We start from the raw sequence: 20,585 nt of genomic DNA, 5'->3' as shown, positions 1-20,585 counted from the left end.
AACAAGGAGATATAGCTATAGCTATTCCCAGAAAAGTGACTGAAAAGGTCCTGCTGTAGTCATTGGCAGTGCTCTGCCTATATCTGTGTTTACATTTCCCTCCATGTGATCACAAGCATGCATGAATCCATAACCTTTTATAGCAGCATGGGTGATAGTTGTGAAACTGATGCTGCTACAGCAGTATGAAGCCATGAAATAATGTTCCAGTTACTCTATCTGAAGCCTACTGTTGTGCAGTACAGATGATTGTAGGAAAATTTTTCCTGCATTTTGAAGTACAGTACTCATGTAGTGTGTATAGTGTATACAGTTGCTTTTGCTAGTCCTTCTCCTCAGTCTTTCTTCACTTTTTGGTTGCTGATGATTCTACTGCTACACATGTACAGTACTTGTACCTAGAACAATGCAAGTAGAATTTTGGAGATAGTTTCTTGCACCTGCCTTTTTTCACCACTTGATCACCTGCATAAAGACTGATTATTACAGTTTTGTCTCTGGAATAATTCATAAAAGAAACTGACACTTGACTTTGAATGTGTGTGTTAATATAATTAAAAGATTTTGTAGCTGAAAAAAAATATTTCATTTTGGTTTGCTTCCAGTCCTCCGAATTATATGATAGACTGAGACTTGAAACTTTTTATAGAGCTGAATGCTTTTTACAGATGGTAGACTTGCTATGCATTTTATTATCTGTAAAGCTCTTTTCTGCTAGTGCTGGTAATAGATTCTAGACATTAGTATTACTATTACTGTATCTTTTATAGATCACAACTCTTTTCTATAACAGTCGCCCTAAATACTAATTTCTTTCAGTATATACTTTCGTAGACTACATTTTGCATCTGATGAAGTAGAGGCTAATCTACAAAGTTTATGCTGAAATAAAAGGGTTAATATTTAAGGTGCTACAAAATTCTGTTCTCAGTTTGAAATGTATATTTGTGTAACCATACATGTATGTGCATGTATGTGTTTTCACTAAAATCAGTACAATGTCAGGGAACAGAGAATAATCTTGTTATATTTGTACCTATCTCCCAAAAGCAGAGTGTCTTTGAGACCCCAGCTGCATCACTGATTCTCTAGTATGAATTGCCTCTTAAGTGAGGAAAGCACATGAAGCCTATCAGCTGAGATGCATATTAAAGATATTAGTGCTTCTCTTCACAGTTAACATAAATAAAAATGTTCTGAAAACATTTGAATGCAGTAGATAGTAAGCAGGCATGTTAAATCCTTATTGCTTCCTTTTCCCTGTGGCTTAGTTCTATTATGTTTACTTTGCACGTTGCACATTTTACATTTCTCAAAATAGAGTTGAACAAGTAGGATCTGCAACAAAATGTTGCACCTCCCCTACTCAGCTCTAGAATACTATAACTGTTAAAGGCTCAAGTCTTCTGTTTTTTCTTTGGCTGTCTTCTCTCTCTCACACACACCCTCCATTGTTTTGTCATTGCTTTTTTTTCTGCTCTTGTTGCTTTACTCTTTCGCTCTCTTTTTCTTTCTTGTTGTTGGGGACCACTATGATCAACTTTTATTAGGGTTTTCTCTTTACTTTTTCTTTTTATTTACAATCTTATGTCAATCTCTCTACCTAGGAAATTCCTAAGTATACAGAAGCCACCACTTTATTTTGTAGTGACCTTGGTTCTCTTCCAATCTGATAGGCACTCAACCACCTCAGTATGCTATTAGTATAGATATTCTTCTCCTAAGAAAGGACAGTACATATTTTAGCTGTACAAATATTCTCTTGAGGAAGACTAAAGGTTGTGCACATTTAAGCTCCAATAATAATGGGGATTCAGGATTGCAGTGGCTATTGCAGTGGCTTGTCCCAGGCATCTCTGACACTGATGGAGAGTTCAACATGTTTAGTCTTAAACTGTGCCACCTGTAGTCCCATAATCAGAAAGTATAGACGGCAACATTCAGGCTTATATGCATTGAGTTCCAATTGAGCAGTCCCAGTGCATAAAAAAAAACACCCTAAAAATGTCCACCAGTGTTTAGCCATTGTAAAGGACCCTCTTCATTTCTAAAAAGTGAGGAAATAAGATACAGGTCATTTTTGCCATCTATGAGCCATTTTGGCATTATACGGTCAAGTTATAATGGAAAAGCAATAGGATATTGGTGCCAAACTGTAAATACCATTGTGAATGTATTAACTGAGGCCTGAAACAGATGTGACTTGGAAGTGTGTGATGGGATATCCTGACATTTAAAAAAATGTTAGAGACACTACAGGGGGATCTAATTTTCCTTTTCTGAACCTTGCCTTCACCTCTCCTGCCAAACTGCTATGAGCAGAAAAATGTGGGGTACAATGTAGGCCTGATCCTGATGAAGTATATCAAATCATGCCATAATTCAGGGTCACATGAGCTTAAGTGCTACTTTGTATTTGTTACTACTGCCTGTTAACATTTGACCATCAGAATCTTGTTCCACACCATCTCCTTCTGATGAGAAAGCAATAGTACAGCAGTTGAAGTGAGAATGAGTTCTTTTGCAATATTTCAAGCTGCATATACTGAAGCACTTGTAGTTGCAATTGTATCAGAAACGGTGTTATTGTTCAGTGGTTGGTGCATGCTCTGGTAGTCAGAGACACTTTGTAATGCAAGGTGAAGAGGTATAAAAGATACAAGGTATAAAAGATACCAGTGGTATCCTGGATCCAGGGTTCAGAATCCTCTCAAAATGACCCAATTTACTTTAGATGCAGCTCTTTGTGTTATGGGAGTCTAGGTATTTTCATGCGTATGTTACCTACGTCTAAAACTGAGATCATGCCACATCATTCTCTAAACAGCTAAAGGGTCATCAGTTTTGATTCCACAGTGTTTCAACTTCAGTGAATAGTTTAATTGGGATCCACATGTTGAGTTCTCTTTGCTGATGCCTAGTAGTTTTTCTGTTAACCTTTTGCCTTCTAACCCTGCTGCTAAGGTACTTCTTACCTACACTCCTTCTGTCTTAGTCATTTTTAAAAGTCCCCAGCAGAATCTGCAGATGTGATACATAGATGAATGAGGGTCTGGAGCAGAGCCTTGGAAACTCTGACATCAGTTTTGATTCCAGTGAGAATCAAGTGGAAGGAATAGTTGCTTACAATGCAGGACAAGGTTCAGATGCTAGTTAGCCTCTGGGACAAGGATTGTATAATTTTTTGGATTTCACACTTGATAGATGGGAAGTTTTGGTAAGGTTCAAATAAGCACCCAATATTTAGGAAAATAAGATGAGAATTTAATAAATAACATAGTCAGAGTTCAAAATATCGCAATTCCTTCAGCATGTATGAATTGATAACATGCTGCACCGCTTCATAATGGGCATTTCTGAAAATGGAGCATTAAGATTTGTAATATTTGGGTGCTTATCTGAACCTAACCAAACACGTTGAACCTTCTGAGGTTCGCACTTCTTTAATACTCACCCTCATATATATAAAAACATATAACCATATGAACGAATTGAGGGTGGAAACCTACTGGCTGGAAATTTTTGCAGCTCTAAATTGGAATTCAGAATCCAAGCAACTCTGTTAATGCTCTCTTTTAACAAATGCTCATCAAGAGGTGCAGCATATTAGAGATTAGCACAAGCTGAAGGAATGACAATGTTTTAAGGTATTTCAAAATTATACTATAATAACATCTTAAATTTATTAAAATGTGTTTATCAATGTATTTCCCATCTTATTTTTCTCAATATTGTGAATATGAAAAAATTAATTTTGTGCAAACTTTGACTTCCATTAGACTCTAGATTGTAGAAACATCACAGCACGTTCATCTTCATGCATTTTATACCTAGCTGTGTTGTTCTTTTGCCAATATGTAGGATAATTTAGATGTATGATTTCAGAATGCCTATATGTAAAATTCTGCATGACATACAGAAAGAGGCTCCATCATTTATAACATATAGGCAACAGGAAGATAATTTGATTTGCTGTTTTTTTTCTCTAGATGGGTTCAGCTTTCTTTAATTTACTACAAATACAAGCGTCCGAATTCCAAACTGAAGTCATGGAGCCCTAAGATACACCGTTACAGGTTGTCATCTATATTGTCTTGATCTTGTAAAAGGCTACAGCTTCAGTTTATGTTTTTACTACAGTTGCCCATATTTCTCAGAGAACTGTTAGCATTTAGAAATACAAATGCAGACATTGATCTTGAGCTGATGGATAAAATTTTGCTTCCTTTACCTAGTAATTTTTTTTACCAAGTTATTCAGAAAACAGAGTTAAGGTCTATTTGAACTTGGAGAATATGTACTTTAGGGTACAATCCTAACCCCTTATGTCAGTGCTTTCCAGCACTGGCATAGAGATGCCAATGGGACATGTGCTGCATCCTGCAGTTGGGTGTCACTCACAGAGTCCTCCTCAAAGTAAGGGAATGTTTGTTCCCTTACCTCCGAGCCTCATTAACCTTATGTCAGTGCTGGAAAGCACTGACATAAGGGGTTAGGATTGTGCCCTTAGTTGGATTGCAGAATGGTATGGGGGGGTCCCCTTTGTAAGTTGGGGTTAGGGACTAGAAAGCTTGGATTTATAGCAATTTATAAAGGGGAATTTTCTTCCAAAAGTATTCACTGTAAACAGGGGTTAATAGGGACTGTATGTATATCTGTGCTCTTCATTGGAATTAAAAAAGGGGAAATAATAGAATAAGGTTGAGACTGTAGAGAATGGCATGCAATCCTGAACACACACATAAACCAATATCCCCCCACACACATAGGGACAGCCAATCTATGATGTGAATTGAGAACTTTGTGTCAAGTAGTGAATATGCAGAGGCAGAAAGTTGGTGGGGGCTGCCATGTGCCCATCTGCTGCCTCCATGGAGTACAGATCAGCTCCATCCTCTTCGTGAGCTGTCGCATGCCAGAGGAGAAAAAGGGACGACTTCTCTCCTTTGGTGCCCAGCATCACTGCTGCCTCCTGCTTCTCCTCTAATGGCTGGCAGAAGAAATGCTGGAAGGCCAGTATTCCTTTATTGTGCTCCATTGCACAGAGCTCCTTTGTCCATATGGTTCTTTTATTTAAAACAGAAAATCCATACCTCCTGATTTGGGGAAATGCATGACAGACCACAGTAAGGAAGTGGTGATTTGCTTTCCACTTGCTTTTAGCAAGCAGGAAGCAAATCAATGTGACTCACGTCCATAACTGGTGGAGGTGGCAGCAGGCTTAGGATGAAGGATTTCCCAAATCCACTGCCTGTCATCTACTGCTACCACAGGCCACATCAGTCTGCTTCATGGCTGGACCAGCTCTGGTTGCACCGGTAGTTCATAGATGCATTTGTTTTGGGATCCTTAATTAGTAATACAACAACAGTGTATGTGTGAGGACATGTAAAAGTCAAGAGGGTGAAACTGAATTATATTACAAATTTAAAATGATCTATTGAATTCAGCATTTAAACTGTATGTACTATTAAACACTGGGTGAAGCTGCTATTGGAAATGTTCTTTTTACTTAATGCCATTTTAAGAAAGTACTTGGAGACAGATTACTAAAATATTGGCACCTTCTGCGTAAGGATCCAAAGTATGCAACCCATGTCTCTTTTTTAAAGGACTTTAAAGGATTTTACCAAGACTGAACTTACCAGAAAAATGGTAGCAATATGAGCTTTGTACAGTATACGTTCTCTTTTTCCAATTGTACATTACATAGGTTATAATAAAACTGATCACAGGACTCCAAAACTGTAAATGAAAGCGGAAATTAAGCATTTTAGATCATTTAGTTCCAAATTCAAACTAAGAAACACTCAGGGACCTTCTTTAAAGAATTGTTTTCTGCATTTTGATTCAGATATTAAGCTTGAAGTTGATAATAAAATTCTAAAAAACTGTGGACTAAGCAAGTGCTTCTGGGAGTTTGCTTTTCCTGCTTTTGATACAGTCTTTTATGTATGGTTTCCCCTTAGAACTTTTTTTTCCATTTTGAGACTATATTGCAGCAATTTTCAACCCTTTTCATCCCATTGCACACTGAGAAGGGACTAAAATTGTCAAGGTTCAAGGTCAAAATTGTCACCAGGTTTTTTGACCATTGACAAGGCACACCATGCTGCTGGTAGGAGTCTCAAATCCCCAATTGCCCTACTAATAAATGACCTTCCCCCAAATTCCTGTTGCACACCTGAGGATAACAGACTTACAAATTATTTTAAACTAACAGGATCCAAGACATGTGTTATACTGAATCAGAAGAAAATGAATGAGAAAATGAGTAGACCCGGAATAAAAATGTGAAATGAGTGTTTACCATTCTATATTGCACATTGCTCTCCACTATTAAAGGACAGTCTGATTGTGATATCTAATGTTCTAGTGCAGAAACCGTTCTGACACATACTAATACAGGATATGACACAGAACAGCAGATGGGCTGTATTGATACCTGCCATTCAAGCTATTTGATTCACCCACATGATTCTAAGAGACCAGGGTAAGCAGAGGAAGGGACTAGTAGGCGGAGATGTTGCAAATGATCCCTAGTCGAATCGATAGTTTCCAGCAGAGTTGATGGGAAATGGCTCCAGTTCTAGGCTCTGCATGTGTTCCAATTTCTCATGCTACCTAATATACAAGAGCTGTCTGTATATGAACAAATGTCTTCAAACTTCAGAGGCTCCTTCTTTGAATAGTGGTTAACCTCTCAGTTGAACAAAGAATTGGCTGTATGCTGGAAGGAGAGTACTGGAGGTGAAAGAGGAAGATAAAAAAGGCAGAGAAGCAGAAGCAATAGAGAGGAATAAAACAACTACTTAGAGCACAATCCTATGCATGTCTCCTTAGAAGTAAGTCCTATTGTGTTCAGTGCGGCTTACTCTTAGTAAGTGTGCATAAGATCACAGTCTCAGACGGCTTAAGAATATTGCAGATAATAATGCAGTGTCGTATACATGTGGTGAGAGGGTAAGCCTTTAGGTTCTCCAAGTTGCAAAAGGGAATCTAGAAGAAAAGGCTAATTACAACAGAGCATGCAATGCAATTCAAATATCATAAAAGCAGCAAATTTTGCAAAAAAAAGCAAGATGTGAATACAATTGGCCCTTGGCATCTGCAGGGATTCGGTTCTTGGAACCCCCGCTGAAACTTACAGATAACCAAATCTACAGGTCAGGGCCCTCACCTGACCTCTGGATGCGACCGAAGTGTTGGAGAGGCTGTGCGGTGAGTCAGATTCACAGGTTCCGAACCTGTGGATAGAAAGACCCACCTGTATACTCTTAGAAAGTGATTTCTTAAAGGTTCCCTAGTTGTTGCAACAACATCTAAATTTATTAGATTCTCTAAACTTGTTTTCTGAGCACATCATCTGCTGCTGAGTCTAATTAGAAAATTATATTGCTTTTTAAATATTTCTTTTTTAGTTGTAAAAGGTAAGAAAACTTTCATATATGTAATTTTATACACTTTCAAACCATGCTTCCAAATGAGTAATAATAATAATAATAATAATAATAATAATAATAATAATAATAATAATAATAGAAAACTGATTTTTGTGGGAAAATTGATTTTGAGAAGTCAGTTAAACACTTGGTTACTATTATTGATGGCCATTATTTTTGGTTTTGGTTCTATAAGCTAAGAAATGCTTAACCATTTTTGCAAACACTAACGAGAAGTGAATCTCTGATATTGCATTTAAATTTATATAGGTTTGGATTTAAAGTCAAAATGCAGCTTATATGGGAATGACAGTGCAATGCATTTAATGCTGTTTTATGCATATACTAATCAACATAAGAACAGCCCCACTGGATCAGGCCATAGGCCCATCTAGTCCAGCTTCCTGTATCTCACAGCGGCCCACCAAATGTCCCAGGGAGCACACCAGATAACAAGAGACCTCATCCTGGTGCCCTCCCTTGCATCTGGCATTCTGACATAGCCCATTTCTAAAATCAGGAGGTTGTACATGCACATCATGGCTTGTAACCCCTAATGGATTTTTCCTCCAGAAACTTGTCCAATCCCCTTTTAAAGGCGTCCAGGCTAGACACCATCACCACATCCTGCTGCAAGGAGTTCCACAGACCAACCACACGCTGAGTAAAGAAATATTTTCTTTTGTCTGTTCTAACTCTCCCAACACTCAATTTTAGTGGATGTCCCCTGGTTCTGGTGTTATGTGAGAGTGTAAAGAGCATCTCTCTATCTACTCTGTCCACCCCCTGCATAATTTTGTATGTCTCAATCATGTCCCCCCTCAGGCACCTCTTTTCTAGGCTGAAGAGGCCCAAACGCCGTAGCCTTTCCTCATAAGGAAGGTGCCCCAGCCCAGTAATCCATTTTGTTCTCAATACCTTTTCTAATGATCCCAAGCATAGAATTGGCCTTCTTTACTGCCACCACACATTGAGTCGACATTTTCATCGACCTGTCCACCACCACCCCAAGATCTCTCTCCTGATCTGTCACAGACAGCTCAGAACCCATCATCCTATATGTGAAGTTTTGATTTTTTGCCCCAATGTGCATGACTTTACACTTACTGACATTGAAGCACATCTGCCATTTTGCTGCCCATTCTGCCAGTCTGTAGAGATCCTTCTGGAGCTCCTCACAATCACTTCTGGTCTTCACCACTCTGAAAAGTTTGGTGTCATCTGCATCAAATGGCAAAATACACTCTACTTCTTATGTAGGACTTGACATAGATGCCTTAGAACCTTGATAGTAAGACTGCAGTGAGGTTTATTTAAAACCCTTCCTTAAATGCTGTTATAAATGTATGTTTTTAATGTATACTCACAGATCTCAGTTATGCTCCAAGTATATGCTATTTAACCTGAAAGTTGTTAAGGGGCAAAATTAAAACTAAACTTCTTCAAGACTATGCCAAACTGGAAAATTAGGGGTCTGATTGAGCTCCCTATGCATATATCATTAGGTGAATGCAGCATTCCTAGGAACATAGCTCTCTCATGAAGGGAGAGGTTCACCTTTGCAGAGCAGTTTATATAACAGGGGGAGGCGGAGGGGAAGGATAAAGTATATCTATGTTTTTCCCTTTGTTTTCCGTATGATAAATTTCCCTATGTTTTTATTTCTGGTATAAGCAGGTGCTGAAAGTAAATGCATTAAAAATTCATGAACATTTTAAGTCCAAAACTAAAATAACAAGTTTCAGGATGTAGTTTAGTCACAACTCAAGCTTCTGTGAATATGCCACAGAAATACCCGAAGGCACCTAACGTGGTTCCCCTTCTGAATTGGATAGGTCTGTTTTTGGCCAGGACTGAAATGAGAGACCACCTGGAAATCATACATATCCCATTCCATGCTCCTTAGATCATGTGGGGTACAAATCTAAAATAAATGAAGGTAGCAGGAACAGAAAGAACTACAGTATATGCCATGAAATGTACATTTTTAAACTGCTTTTTCAGCTTTCTGGTATTGGATGGGAAAGGAGAAATAAATTCACCAGCAAAAATAAAACTCCTTTTAATAGGAGTTAGCAGAAGTTGTAGTAATCCTAGATGAGTTTTATTCATCAACACTTAATGAAAACAATTTAAGACTTGTTTACACAGTCTGTATTCAGTCCCCTTTTCTAAAGTTGTTCTGAGATAACAACTCCTGTCTAGCTGAACAAGGAGAAATAGTTTCTGTCATACACTTTTCCTGGTGACCTTGAATGATTTACAAGCCACTGTTCCTTTGTGGAACTGTAACTGGAACTGTATCAGCAATCTAAACTGTATTATAGTTTAAATGGTCACTTATCCTGGGATTAAAAAAGCAAGTCAAGATTAGATTACCACCTTTTTTCCTGTTAAGATTGCTATCCCTTTAAGTAGTTGTATGCTGCCCAGAAACTCAACAGGGAAAGCTTTCCACAGATGAGGAAAAGCCAAATGTGCTGAATGTTTGCATGTCATGTAGGTGTTAAAGGCATGGAAGGCTTGCCAGTAAAAAAAAAAAAAGTGGCAGCTCTAGTTAAGAACCCATGATATTGTCAAGTGGTGTTGACTCCCTTCAACTTTTTTCATGAGTAAACACTTCAGAGGTTGAAGTGAATTGAATAGTAATATTTCCAGGATGATTGATCATGCTAACAGGTCTTCACAGTAATTTTTCATAGGTTTACTGCTGGAACCACAATGGAAAGCAATCTCATCAGTGGCAGTTCTAGGGGTGGGTGTGTGCATGTATGTGGTTGTATTTTGTCTTCTGATTTTGGTAGATTCAGCAATACTTCTGAGCTTCCTGGGGAAGTCTGCTGCAAAAGGTCAGTAAGAGTGATTCTGACAGGGTACAAACCCTGCAGAATGTTTCCTCCTTCTCAGCACTGTGCTATGAAAGGGAAATATTTTGCTTTCTTTGTACAATGCTGTGAGGTCCAAGCCTGCTGACCCAGATGAGCTTTTTACTCTGTTGTTATTAGGGGTGACTTACATATGGTGAGTTGAGGGAACCTGCATTCACAAAGAGTAGGGAAGTCCTCTGCTGTGGCTGATTGAAACAACTATGTTTCTGGTGGTGGTGGGAGTGGCTCTACCTGACCAAGAAAGAGTGACCATTTCTGCACTCAAGGTACTAAGAAGTCTCCCATCCCTGTCCAGGTAGCAAGCAGTCTCATTGACTCTGTCATTTTCTAGGAACTGAGAGTTTCCTGCTCTTCCGAAATATGTAAACAGTCCCACTGCAAGAAGGCAATTTGTGAACACAATTCAATATTTATGCTGAGAATTTCAAACCTTGATGCTACAACATGCTAGACTCGGGACCAATTCACATAATGCATTAGGAGTTCCTGTCTTTCAGACCAGTTGTCTGTACAGTTTGCCACAAACTGAGATTACTAGCATGCTCACCCATTATTAGATTTCTGCATATTGCCCAACATGTTAATCAGGCTTATGATAAATCATTCAGGCAGTTTTACTTATGTTATTTTTAAACCAGAAGTCCATTAAAAAAATCAATTTGGTTTTAAAACTGGCTGATATAAATTGGTTCTTGTTAAATATCTTAAGAAATATTCTAAAACATACTTCATTTTGCTTTCTATTTATATATATAGAGACATGTTTTGCACTTTCAGGGCAAATGTGTGTTCATTAGGAAGCATTTGATTAAAATGTATTCAGTTATTCTGAACAACTTGCTTCTTGCCTTCTTTCCCAGGAAGTGTGTAGAGAGCTTTGGTGTCTCAGCAAAAGTAACCGCTGTGTTACCAACAGTATTCCAGCAGCTGAGGGTACCCTTTGCCAGACAGGAAGTATTGAAAAAGGGGTGAGTTCAAATAGCTCTTTATTCCAATTGTTGTATAATTGTTTACAGCCTATGTGAGATCCAGCAACACATACAAGACTGGAAAGATAATATTAAAAGCTTGTGATCCTCAGAAAGAATTCTATAAAACTGCACTTCTATGCATAGTTACCTGGAAGAAGTCTCATAGTACAAAGTGAGTTTTACTTTCAAGTATTTCAAGTATTTAAAGTATAAGATTGGACTGTAAGCAAACACACAACTTTTATATAAAACAGCAAATTCTACTATTTAAATTCTTAATTATTGTGTTAGGGGTGTTTCTTTGTGGTGTTCTCTGTGCTACACTCACATCAGGAAATGTTCCTATACAAACCACAGGTCGAATTGTTCTAGGAAGTTCTAGGCTCTAGCCTTACCCCATTGTCCATGCTCTGGAGGCATCTCATAGCCCTGCCAAGTACTGTGAACAAGTAGCACATACTGGGAATAAGGAAAGTTTTGAGCATTAAAATCAAAGGGCTTTAAGTGGTCAGCAGAGCCCACCTCATTTTTGAACTTGAAATTAGGAGCACTCTAAGGCTATCTTTTTATCAGAACTGGCTTAAAAATGGAAGAAGCACAAGCTTGTACCTTTGGAACTATCATATTTACAAAGATACTATTTCTCATAATACAGAGGGACTCATGTCTCTTCTCCAGCATCTGCAGTAGTTGGTTGAAATGCCAAAAATTCCCTCATTGTTCTGCAACAGGACTTGGATTTTGGATTATTGAAAAAGATGATCCACAAAACTTAGACATCCTTGCTGAATTCAATGATGAAGATCCAGATCTTCCTAGTTTAGAACACTAGGTCTTATGTGGAGAAAACAGGATTTCCAAGTATCTCCATGGAACGTACTCTTTGAACCTGAAAGATTGTTTGTCTTTGGCCTAATTACAGCTTCCTAGCACTATGTTGCAGTATTACAACTTTAAAATATCCCTCTCCTTTCCTGTACTTGCTGTATATATTCAGTTTGATGCAACATACTGTGGTCCAGCTGCTTAGGAACCATGAAGTTGAGTCCCATAATTCTACAGACTGTCCCTCTTCAGTTCCTAAGGGATCAAGCCTTCTTTGGTGGTGTTGTCTGTTTTAAGGGAGTGGAGAACATGTATAAGACTTTGGCTGCTGAATCTGTTGTTCCACCTGCCTTGGTAGTAGATGCTGAAACACATCAGAGATCTGTTCTGTATTGATCACCATATAAAAGAGATAGTAAGTCATTTGACTTATTGTGCTGCAAAGCCTACTCATCTGCATTCATAACGATAAAAGTAGCTTATTCCAAATACTGATGGCTTGCTACCAGTTTTTACTTTAGGAGAAGGTGGGTGTCTTCACTGATAAGAAGCTAACATATTTCCTCATGGTCACTTCTCATTTGGCTAAATAGTAGCTAGACATATAGCAGATTGTGTGGGGTGTTTACTGCCCACAACCCATTTGAATGGTATATGTGATGTGCAGCGCAATCCTGAACTGCACATGGGCCAGTGCAAGTCCCTTGCGCCGGCCCAGAAGGGTTGCAAGGAGTCGGCAAGGCCTGCGGAGGGTGACTTCAGCCTCCACACCAACAGAAGCACCGAGCCTTGCATCACCCAGCTGGGCCGATGCAAGGCTCTGGGATGGGCAGGGAAGAGGCTGGAGGGAGGCGTTCCTGGGTGGAGGGAGGGAGGGCGGTGGGCAGCCCTGGGGGTGGGTGGGTGGGGAGCGGGGAGTTCGGACCAGCTTCAAGCCGTTCCGCTCTCCTCAGACTTGTGCAACCTCAGGAGGTGGCACACATCCAAAGAGACCCATTGAGGTCAGCGCCCTTACCTGGAGGTAAGGGGAAAGTTTCCCCTTTCCTCTGGCTGAGCCAGTTCTGGCCCATATTCTGCACTGGATACAGTGCAAGCCTTTTGGCTTGCCTGTTCCAGCGCATGGTAGGATTGTGCCCTTAGATCTTCAACCATACAGTAAGAAGGCAGACAGAAGACCAAAGTTCTCCCTTTTATTGGTAAGGTGAGTTTGAGTAAGAGGAGGAAAACTTTCAGGGTTCCAGAACCATCACCTGATCTTACTACTTTGGTATTGGTTATTTTTTTCTGGTTGTTCATATACTCACTCCTCTCTGTATATTGTCAGTTTACTGCTTCTTATTCAAAAACAGCAGAATGTGGAACTTCTATAAAGATGCATACAGTTGTTTTCTCCTTGTACTATATGCAACCAATTATCTTGTGAAATAACTGTAAAAGGACTTAAAATGAAATTCCTGTGTCTTGCCTAATAGTTAAAATGGAACTTTAATCTTATACTAGTATCTCTTTTGAGAAAGCCCTTCCCATGGTTTCTACCTGCTGTCCATGTTGTCTATTGTACCAGATTACCTTACAGCACTTACATTGGTTAAATGAGCAGTTGATATAGAAGCTATAAATGTTTCTCCCATTGAATGAGTGATACTCATAGCTCAGGCTAGAGATAGCTGGGCACTCCACTTTAAATGAGCCATGGCCTTTTATATGACATATATGTGATCAATGTGCATACCAAACAAAATTTTTTCTAATCTATGGGATTCAGTGATAATAGAACTCTCAGTATAAAGCATCTACCCAAATAAGAACAATGGAGAATTGCTATGAGATCAAAGGCAAATTCTACCAAGGGCACACTCCACCAAATGCATACAACATGCATACAGCATACAAAGCCTTATCATTTAGAATAATTGCAAAGAGACAGCCAGAATAATTTACATCCATATTAAACATTGTGCTTTGGGTGTTCAAACCAAAGGAAAGTTTTGGGGAAGCAATTTTGAAGAGCTTATTCATCTCACTTTCTGCTCCTGATAGTATAAATATAAAATTTCCAATCATGAGGAATAAAACCATTTTGCTGACCTGTAACTGTTATTCAAATGGTTCTTTGTGTATTTACTGACCACCTGTTCCATAAGAAACTGTATAGAGGCATCATAGTAATTAGATTGCTTGAACAATTGGTCCTGTGGTCCTTAGGTGAGAAGCAGAGTGGGACGATATGGACTCCCCTTCGTTTTGTGACATGATGTCTGCAGTGCATCAATGAGGATAAAGGGCTATTTCTTTCTTATGTCTGAAGCTTTCTGGAAACTTCTACCTGTGGTCTGCTAGGGCAGTGGTTCCTAACCTTTACTCAGAAGTTGGGAAACCACTCTTGTGGGGCCATTATTGGAGGTAGTGACTCGGTGGTGATGGCATTTCCAGATTTATGCTGCTACTGCTGAAGTAAAAAGACTTACCTGGCAGTGGCAGTGAAAATCCAGATTTTGCGGCGACTTCAGCCATTGCCACCACCAGGTAAGTCTGAAAACCCTTTTTTTTACTTCAGCGGCGTGAATCGGGAAGTGCCATCACTACTGTAATAACCAGTCGGCACTCCCCTTAAGGGGGAATTTAGTGTTTCTGGTTGCCCTAGAGGATTGCAACCCCCCAGGTTGGGGAACACTGGGCTAGGGGCATTCCCATATCTGTGGTTGCATAGCAAACAGTTGTTTAACTGTCACAGGTAAGTAACCCTGTTTTACAGCAACAGTTAAAAGCACATCAATAAATACATTATGATGTATGTTCTAATTTTGTTTCACAGGCAGATCCGGTAACCACAGATTCAGTTATCTGCTGATCCGCCCCCCCCCTTACATACCCATTAGCATTGTTTAAAATACCAGCAAAGTGTTTCTTGCTTTAACACGTTGCTATAAGCATTCGAGCTTATAGTGCGACATGAGCAGGCTGTAGGCAGCCTGAATGATTGATGAAACTAGACTGAATGGTAACAGAAGGCAGTTACCACTCAAACTAGTTTCATCAGACATTCAGGCTGCCCACAGCCTGCTCACATTGCGCTATGAACTTGAATGTTTGTAGCGACCTGTTAAAGCAAGAAGCACTTTGGTAAGCTTATGCTAATGGGCACATGGGGGATGCTGTTAATACAGGTGTCTCTGTATCCGTGGTTTCTGTGGCGGGGGGAGGGTCCCTGGGACAGGTCCTCCACAGACACAGGGGCACGCCTGTATTTACTTTTAATTGTGATGATTATGAATGGCATTTTTGTGGATTGTTAGTTTTAATAATTATCTGAGCTGTCTTGAGAGACCTTTTAGTAGCCAAAAGGAAGCAAATAAATACCTTTAAATAAAAGATTGTTTTAAAATATGATCTGATTTCAAAGTTCATGATGTAACTAACTGTTATACTAGCTATTTGAACTAGCTAGTTAACTAAAAGGACTGTTTTCTTACTGTGATGGGAGGAGAGATATTTCTTTTGCTATCTCTCACCCAGTGAAAATGCACAGCATGACTTAAGAGTCCATCCATAGAGTTTCATTTATATGCTAAAGGGGCAGTATCATTACAGCCTTTGTGAGCAGATATTCATTTAGTTCAGTCAACCCTGAACCTTCAAAGTGGAGTTTCAGGTTCTGAAACTCATTAGTCTGGTTTCCTGGCAGCCAAGATTCCTCCCAGCTTGCATCAGCCAACTGTTCTCCTGTTTGCTTTCTGACAGTTTCTGACAGCTTTTTGTTTTTTCTTCTCTGAACCCCAGCTCATTTTGCTTTCTCCCAATACTCCCTCACCTCCTGGCTGATGGCCCTTTGGAAAAATTGCAAATGTAAATGCATTAGCACGCTATGCCTAAAGATAACTGAAACTGTTGCTGAAAGCAGTCTCTAAGAATAGATTCACACAACTATATTTTTTTCTTGTGATTCTCAACTATTCCGTAATAGACTGAATATTTTGAAACTTATAAAATATGCCTGTAGTCATGACTTTGGAACTAATCAGAGTCATATTTGATTGACTTACAGTATGGCAATCATCTTGTGAACTAGTTCTGTGAATCCACCCCAAGTAAGAAATCTCCATGGGTAAATATTTTCCATTATTAATTAACTTATGCCCAAATCCTAACCCACTTTCCAGCACTGGCATAACTGTGCCAATGGGGCGTGTGCTGCATCCTGCAGTTGGGGGGCACTCATGGAGGCCTCAAAGTAAGGGAATATTTGTTTCCTTACCTAGGAGCTGCATTGCCCTTATATCAGTGCTGCAAAATAGGTTAGGATTGTGCCCTTAGTTTGTAAAATAATTTAGAACAATAGGGTTCTAGAATATTCCCAGGGCTCAAACATTCCCAGCGCTCTTGACATTTGCTCTGCTGATGAACTTGTTCAGTTGTAGAATAGGTTGATCTTAGTAATTGCTAGAGCTGCTTCTATACATCCTCTTTCACCCCTTCTTAGATAAGACCCAAGGTGAACAAAGCAGTAGGAAAGGCAAGTTAGACTTCAAATGATGGTTGATTCATGCTGAAGCATAGATTTTTTTTTAAAGACCAGCCTACAGTGCTGGCAGAGAAATATCTGCAGTCATTGTACTGCATATTGCTTTTTAATTGAATGATACGTTGATCCTCTTGGGGACTGCTCATTTCAGCACGTAATCAGCATTCATCATATTACAAATTAGTCTTGTCGCATTTGCTTGGGTTATTTGAAATCTCTCTTGCATATTATTTGGGGCGTGTAGGTGATATTGGTATCGCATCTATATTAGCTAGTTAAACAATGTTGAGAAAGCCAAGTTTTTTGCTTTCTGGGTTCTTGATATATTACTTAGTAAAAGAAGTTGCTGAACAATATGCCTCCTTGTGTACCCTTTGGGGAGAAAGGGTAAAAAATAGAAATAAATAAATCATTCAGTAATTTGGACCTGACAAAACGAGAACCTTGATATAGATTCTCCAACTAATATGCTCCTTGTTCCCAGCATTCCATTTTTTAGCAATGTTGTCAAATGCATGCAGCACACCCTGAATGCTATCAGCTAGTTTAGCCAGATATCGTCTGTGAAATACCAGCATGTCTGGTTACAATCATTTAACTCTGCTAACCTGACTTTTTCTCTGAGTCTAATAATGAGATTGTACTTGTTTTAATAATGAGATGGTACTTATATAATGAGATTACAAGTGAATATACAATAATTGTATACATTCATTGTATACAATGAATATACAATAATGAGATTGTACTTGTTTTAATAGGAAGTTGTAGGTACCCATTGTGTACATTTATGTGGAGATGGAGGCTGTAGTCTTACACATACTTTCCTGGGAGTAAGCCCCATTGAACACAATGGGACTTCTAAGTAGATACACATAGAAGTGTTTGTAAGCTATAAATCATATATTTTATGTTCAAATTCATTTAGGTTTAGTTTGATAAGGAAGTATTGCAAACATTTAATGTTTTCCCCAATTTTTTTCTGAAAAAATAACTCTTAAATTCCATATTAATTATGTTCTATAAAGAAAAAAATACAATAGAACTAATATGTAAGGATCGGGCAACTCAATCCTAAATAAATCTCCATATGGTGATGCTGCAGTGGCTCTGACTATGCTGCATCCTGTGGGGGATTTGTCCCCTTGCCTCCGGGAAAGTCCCAATAGCTGCAACTGGTCAACTTGGACCTACACCAGCAATATCGCCTCTGCCAAACCCGCTCCCCCTCCCTGGGCCTGATCCACCCACCTCATCTCCTCCCCATTCTACCTTCCCCCTGCTCCATTCAGCCACCTCCATTCCGTTTCTTGCTCCATTTTGCCCCCTGCACCAGACTTACCTGCTCTGGCTGGCTTGTGATGCTCCTACGGTGCTTTTGCAGCAGACTGTGCTGGCAGAATGCAAATCCTCCTGCCAGGTAGAATCGGGCTGTGAGTCCTGGAGAGCAGTCCCAGTATAGATCAGGCACATAATTTTTAATATAAGAAATTATTGTAGTTCAGACTAAGCCACTGAGATTTATTTAACCTGTCTTTAGAAATTTCTTTTATTAGCAATGTGGGTATTTCCAGTAAGTAGTTCTGGCTAATTAATTTAATTAATTCTTCTCTATTTCAAATTGATTGTTGTACTGATCAGTGTCGGCCCAACCCTACGACAAAGTGAAATAGATTGCATCACTGGCAGATTATGAGGGGTCCAAGGAGGCAGTGGATTAGGGGTTCACATCATCCCAAGCCTGCCACCACTGCCTCCCTCCAGCCCACAGCTGACATGATCTGCAATGCTCCACTTTCTGGTTGCTGTCGATATGACAGATCATGTCTGCTCGCAGGTCATGCCACTGCTGATATGGTACTTTTCTTGTTACAAATATATCTTGTAACAAATATATCTTGTACAAGAAAAGGTGTGTGTGTGTGTGGTGTTTTGTCTACTAATTAATAATAATAATTGGAGTAGAATTTAAGAAACCTGAATTCAAATATCCAGTCTAATGCATTAGTTTAGGAATAATAATAATTGGAGTAGAATTTAAGAAACCTGAATTCAAATATCCAGTCTAATGCATTAGTTTAGGAAAACGCTGTGTGTGTATCTGTTGCCCTAAGATCCTTAAAGAAAAGGCAGAATATGGTTGCAAAGAATAATTCATTATGTAAAAGAAAAATAAATTATCAGCTATTTAATGACATCTGTAATAGAGGAAGAGAGATATGTAGAAAACATCTCTCAGCATTACTGAAAAGGAGGGAGAGGCTCTATTAAAAGAACAATGAAAATATACTAAACTTCACAGTTGGATTTTTTCATAGGAGTCATTGCAATATGTTTTATCATTCCAATCAAAACTTTTGTTCTGGCAAATGTTTGGATGTACTTAATTAGGGCTGAAGTCAACTCAACTGCATCTTGAATCAAGAGTTCAATTGTGTGACATTGCTAATGAGTGCTCTCCAAATAGAAATACCAAAGGCCTCATTTTGTTGCAGTGTTTAAGTTTTGATGTGTCTGAGGACCCAATCCTATCCAATTTTCCAGCCGTGGTGCAGCCGCAATGGAGCCCCAAGGTAGGGGAACAAATGTTCCCATGCATTGAGGAGCCCTCTGTGACTGCCTCCCCACCACAGGATACAGCGCATGCCTCAGTGGCATGGTTGCACTGGCACTGGAAAGTTGGATAGGGTTGCGCCTTGAGTTTCTGTGTGTAAATGTAATTATTGATGAATCAAGATGCATAATACTTATGTTTATCATGGGTTTTACTACTACTCCAATGGAAGACTAGCCTTTCCACAAAAGGAAATCATAAGTTGGTTGTAAGCTTTATGAAAAATCTATGAAGTACCAACAGTGCTGGAGGCCATTCTGCTTTTCCTTTTTTAGCACAGATGTCATCATGTTGGGAAGAAAAATTTAACTCAAGAACACAGCATACTAACAGCTTAATTTCAACTACTGCTTTATGTAGTACGCAGAATCAGCTTCCAAACTTTTTTAATAGGACATATGAAGAACATTTTGCCCTCATACAAAGATTTTCACCTAATAGTAATGAGTAATCAACGTAGTGTCCTTTTGTGTATAAAACACAGTACAGGCCCACCCTCATTTATCTGCTGGTTTGGTACCCACATATCTGAATAACCCCAGGTTCTGAACCTGCAGGGTGGGCAACCTGAAACCCTCTGGTCAGGTGAGGAGGCCCTTCTGTGGGCTAGAGAGACCATGTGTGGCCTCCCTAACCTTCTGAAGATCTTTAAAGCCTCCAGAAGGCCAAAAAGGACTTCTTCTGTTTTTCGTGGATAACCAAGAGTCATCCTTTTTGGCCTTCTGGAGGCTGTACAAGGCCTTCTGAGGGATATTGCCTCTGTGGCTCTCAGAAGACTCCCCGGACCCAACCAGAGCATAGCTTTGGTTGGGTTTGGAGGCTTGGGCCCCCCCCCCCCCAAAATCCATGAATTCCAATATCTGCAGTTTTCAGTATCTGTGTTGGTTCTGGGAACAGAACCTCTGTGGAAAATAAGTGCAGTCCTGTACTAGAGAATTCTGAAGCAGAGAAAGAAGATTTGATTGAAACAATCCATAACTTTATTACTAGCAGCTTCCATAAATTTGGTGTTTTGCTGTCATGTACGTGCCAATATTACTGATACTGGGCGAACCTGCCCAGAATGCATGCTGGATGACCCAGGAGGAATAATGTGTTAAAACAGCTGATGAGTGAGCTGGTTAGGTTGCCCACCACACTGACCCTGGGTTGTGGCTGGTCATGAGTTTCTATGGCAAACTGGCACGAGAGGCCAAACTTCCAAGTGTCCTGAAGGAGGGATCCTCAGCAGGGTTTGAAGGGCACCTGCACCTGCACTTGACTCTCCTGACTGTGTTGCCTGTCCAGTGCCCAAATGTGACAGTGTATCAGCAGATGAACCAT

The 20,585-nt window shown here is 39.5% G+C and overlaps 1 protein-coding gene across 1 annotated transcript in view; it reads left to right on the top strand.

The window, feature by feature from the left end:
- The window catches only part of ADAMTS6 (ADAM metallopeptidase with thrombospondin type 1 motif 6), a 176,607-nt gene that overhangs the window by 89,123 nt on the left and 66,899 nt on the right, over nt 1-20,585 (top strand). Inside the window, exon 12 of the mRNA XM_066616074.1 lies at nt 11,191-11,298. Coding sequence (XP_066472171.1) covers nt 11,191-11,298 — 108 coding nt within the window. The remainder of the gene's footprint in view (nt 1-11,190; nt 11,299-20,585) is intronic.

The sequence above is a fragment of the Tiliqua scincoides genome, chromosome 2 (genome assembly GCF_035046505.1).
Source record: "Tiliqua scincoides isolate rTilSci1 chromosome 2, rTilSci1.hap2, whole genome shotgun sequence".
Lineage (NCBI taxonomy): Eukaryota > Metazoa > Chordata > Lepidosauria > Squamata > Scincidae > Tiliqua > Tiliqua scincoides.
The sequence above is the reverse complement of the archived record's forward strand: the minus strand, read 5'-3'. Positions and strand labels throughout refer to the sequence as shown.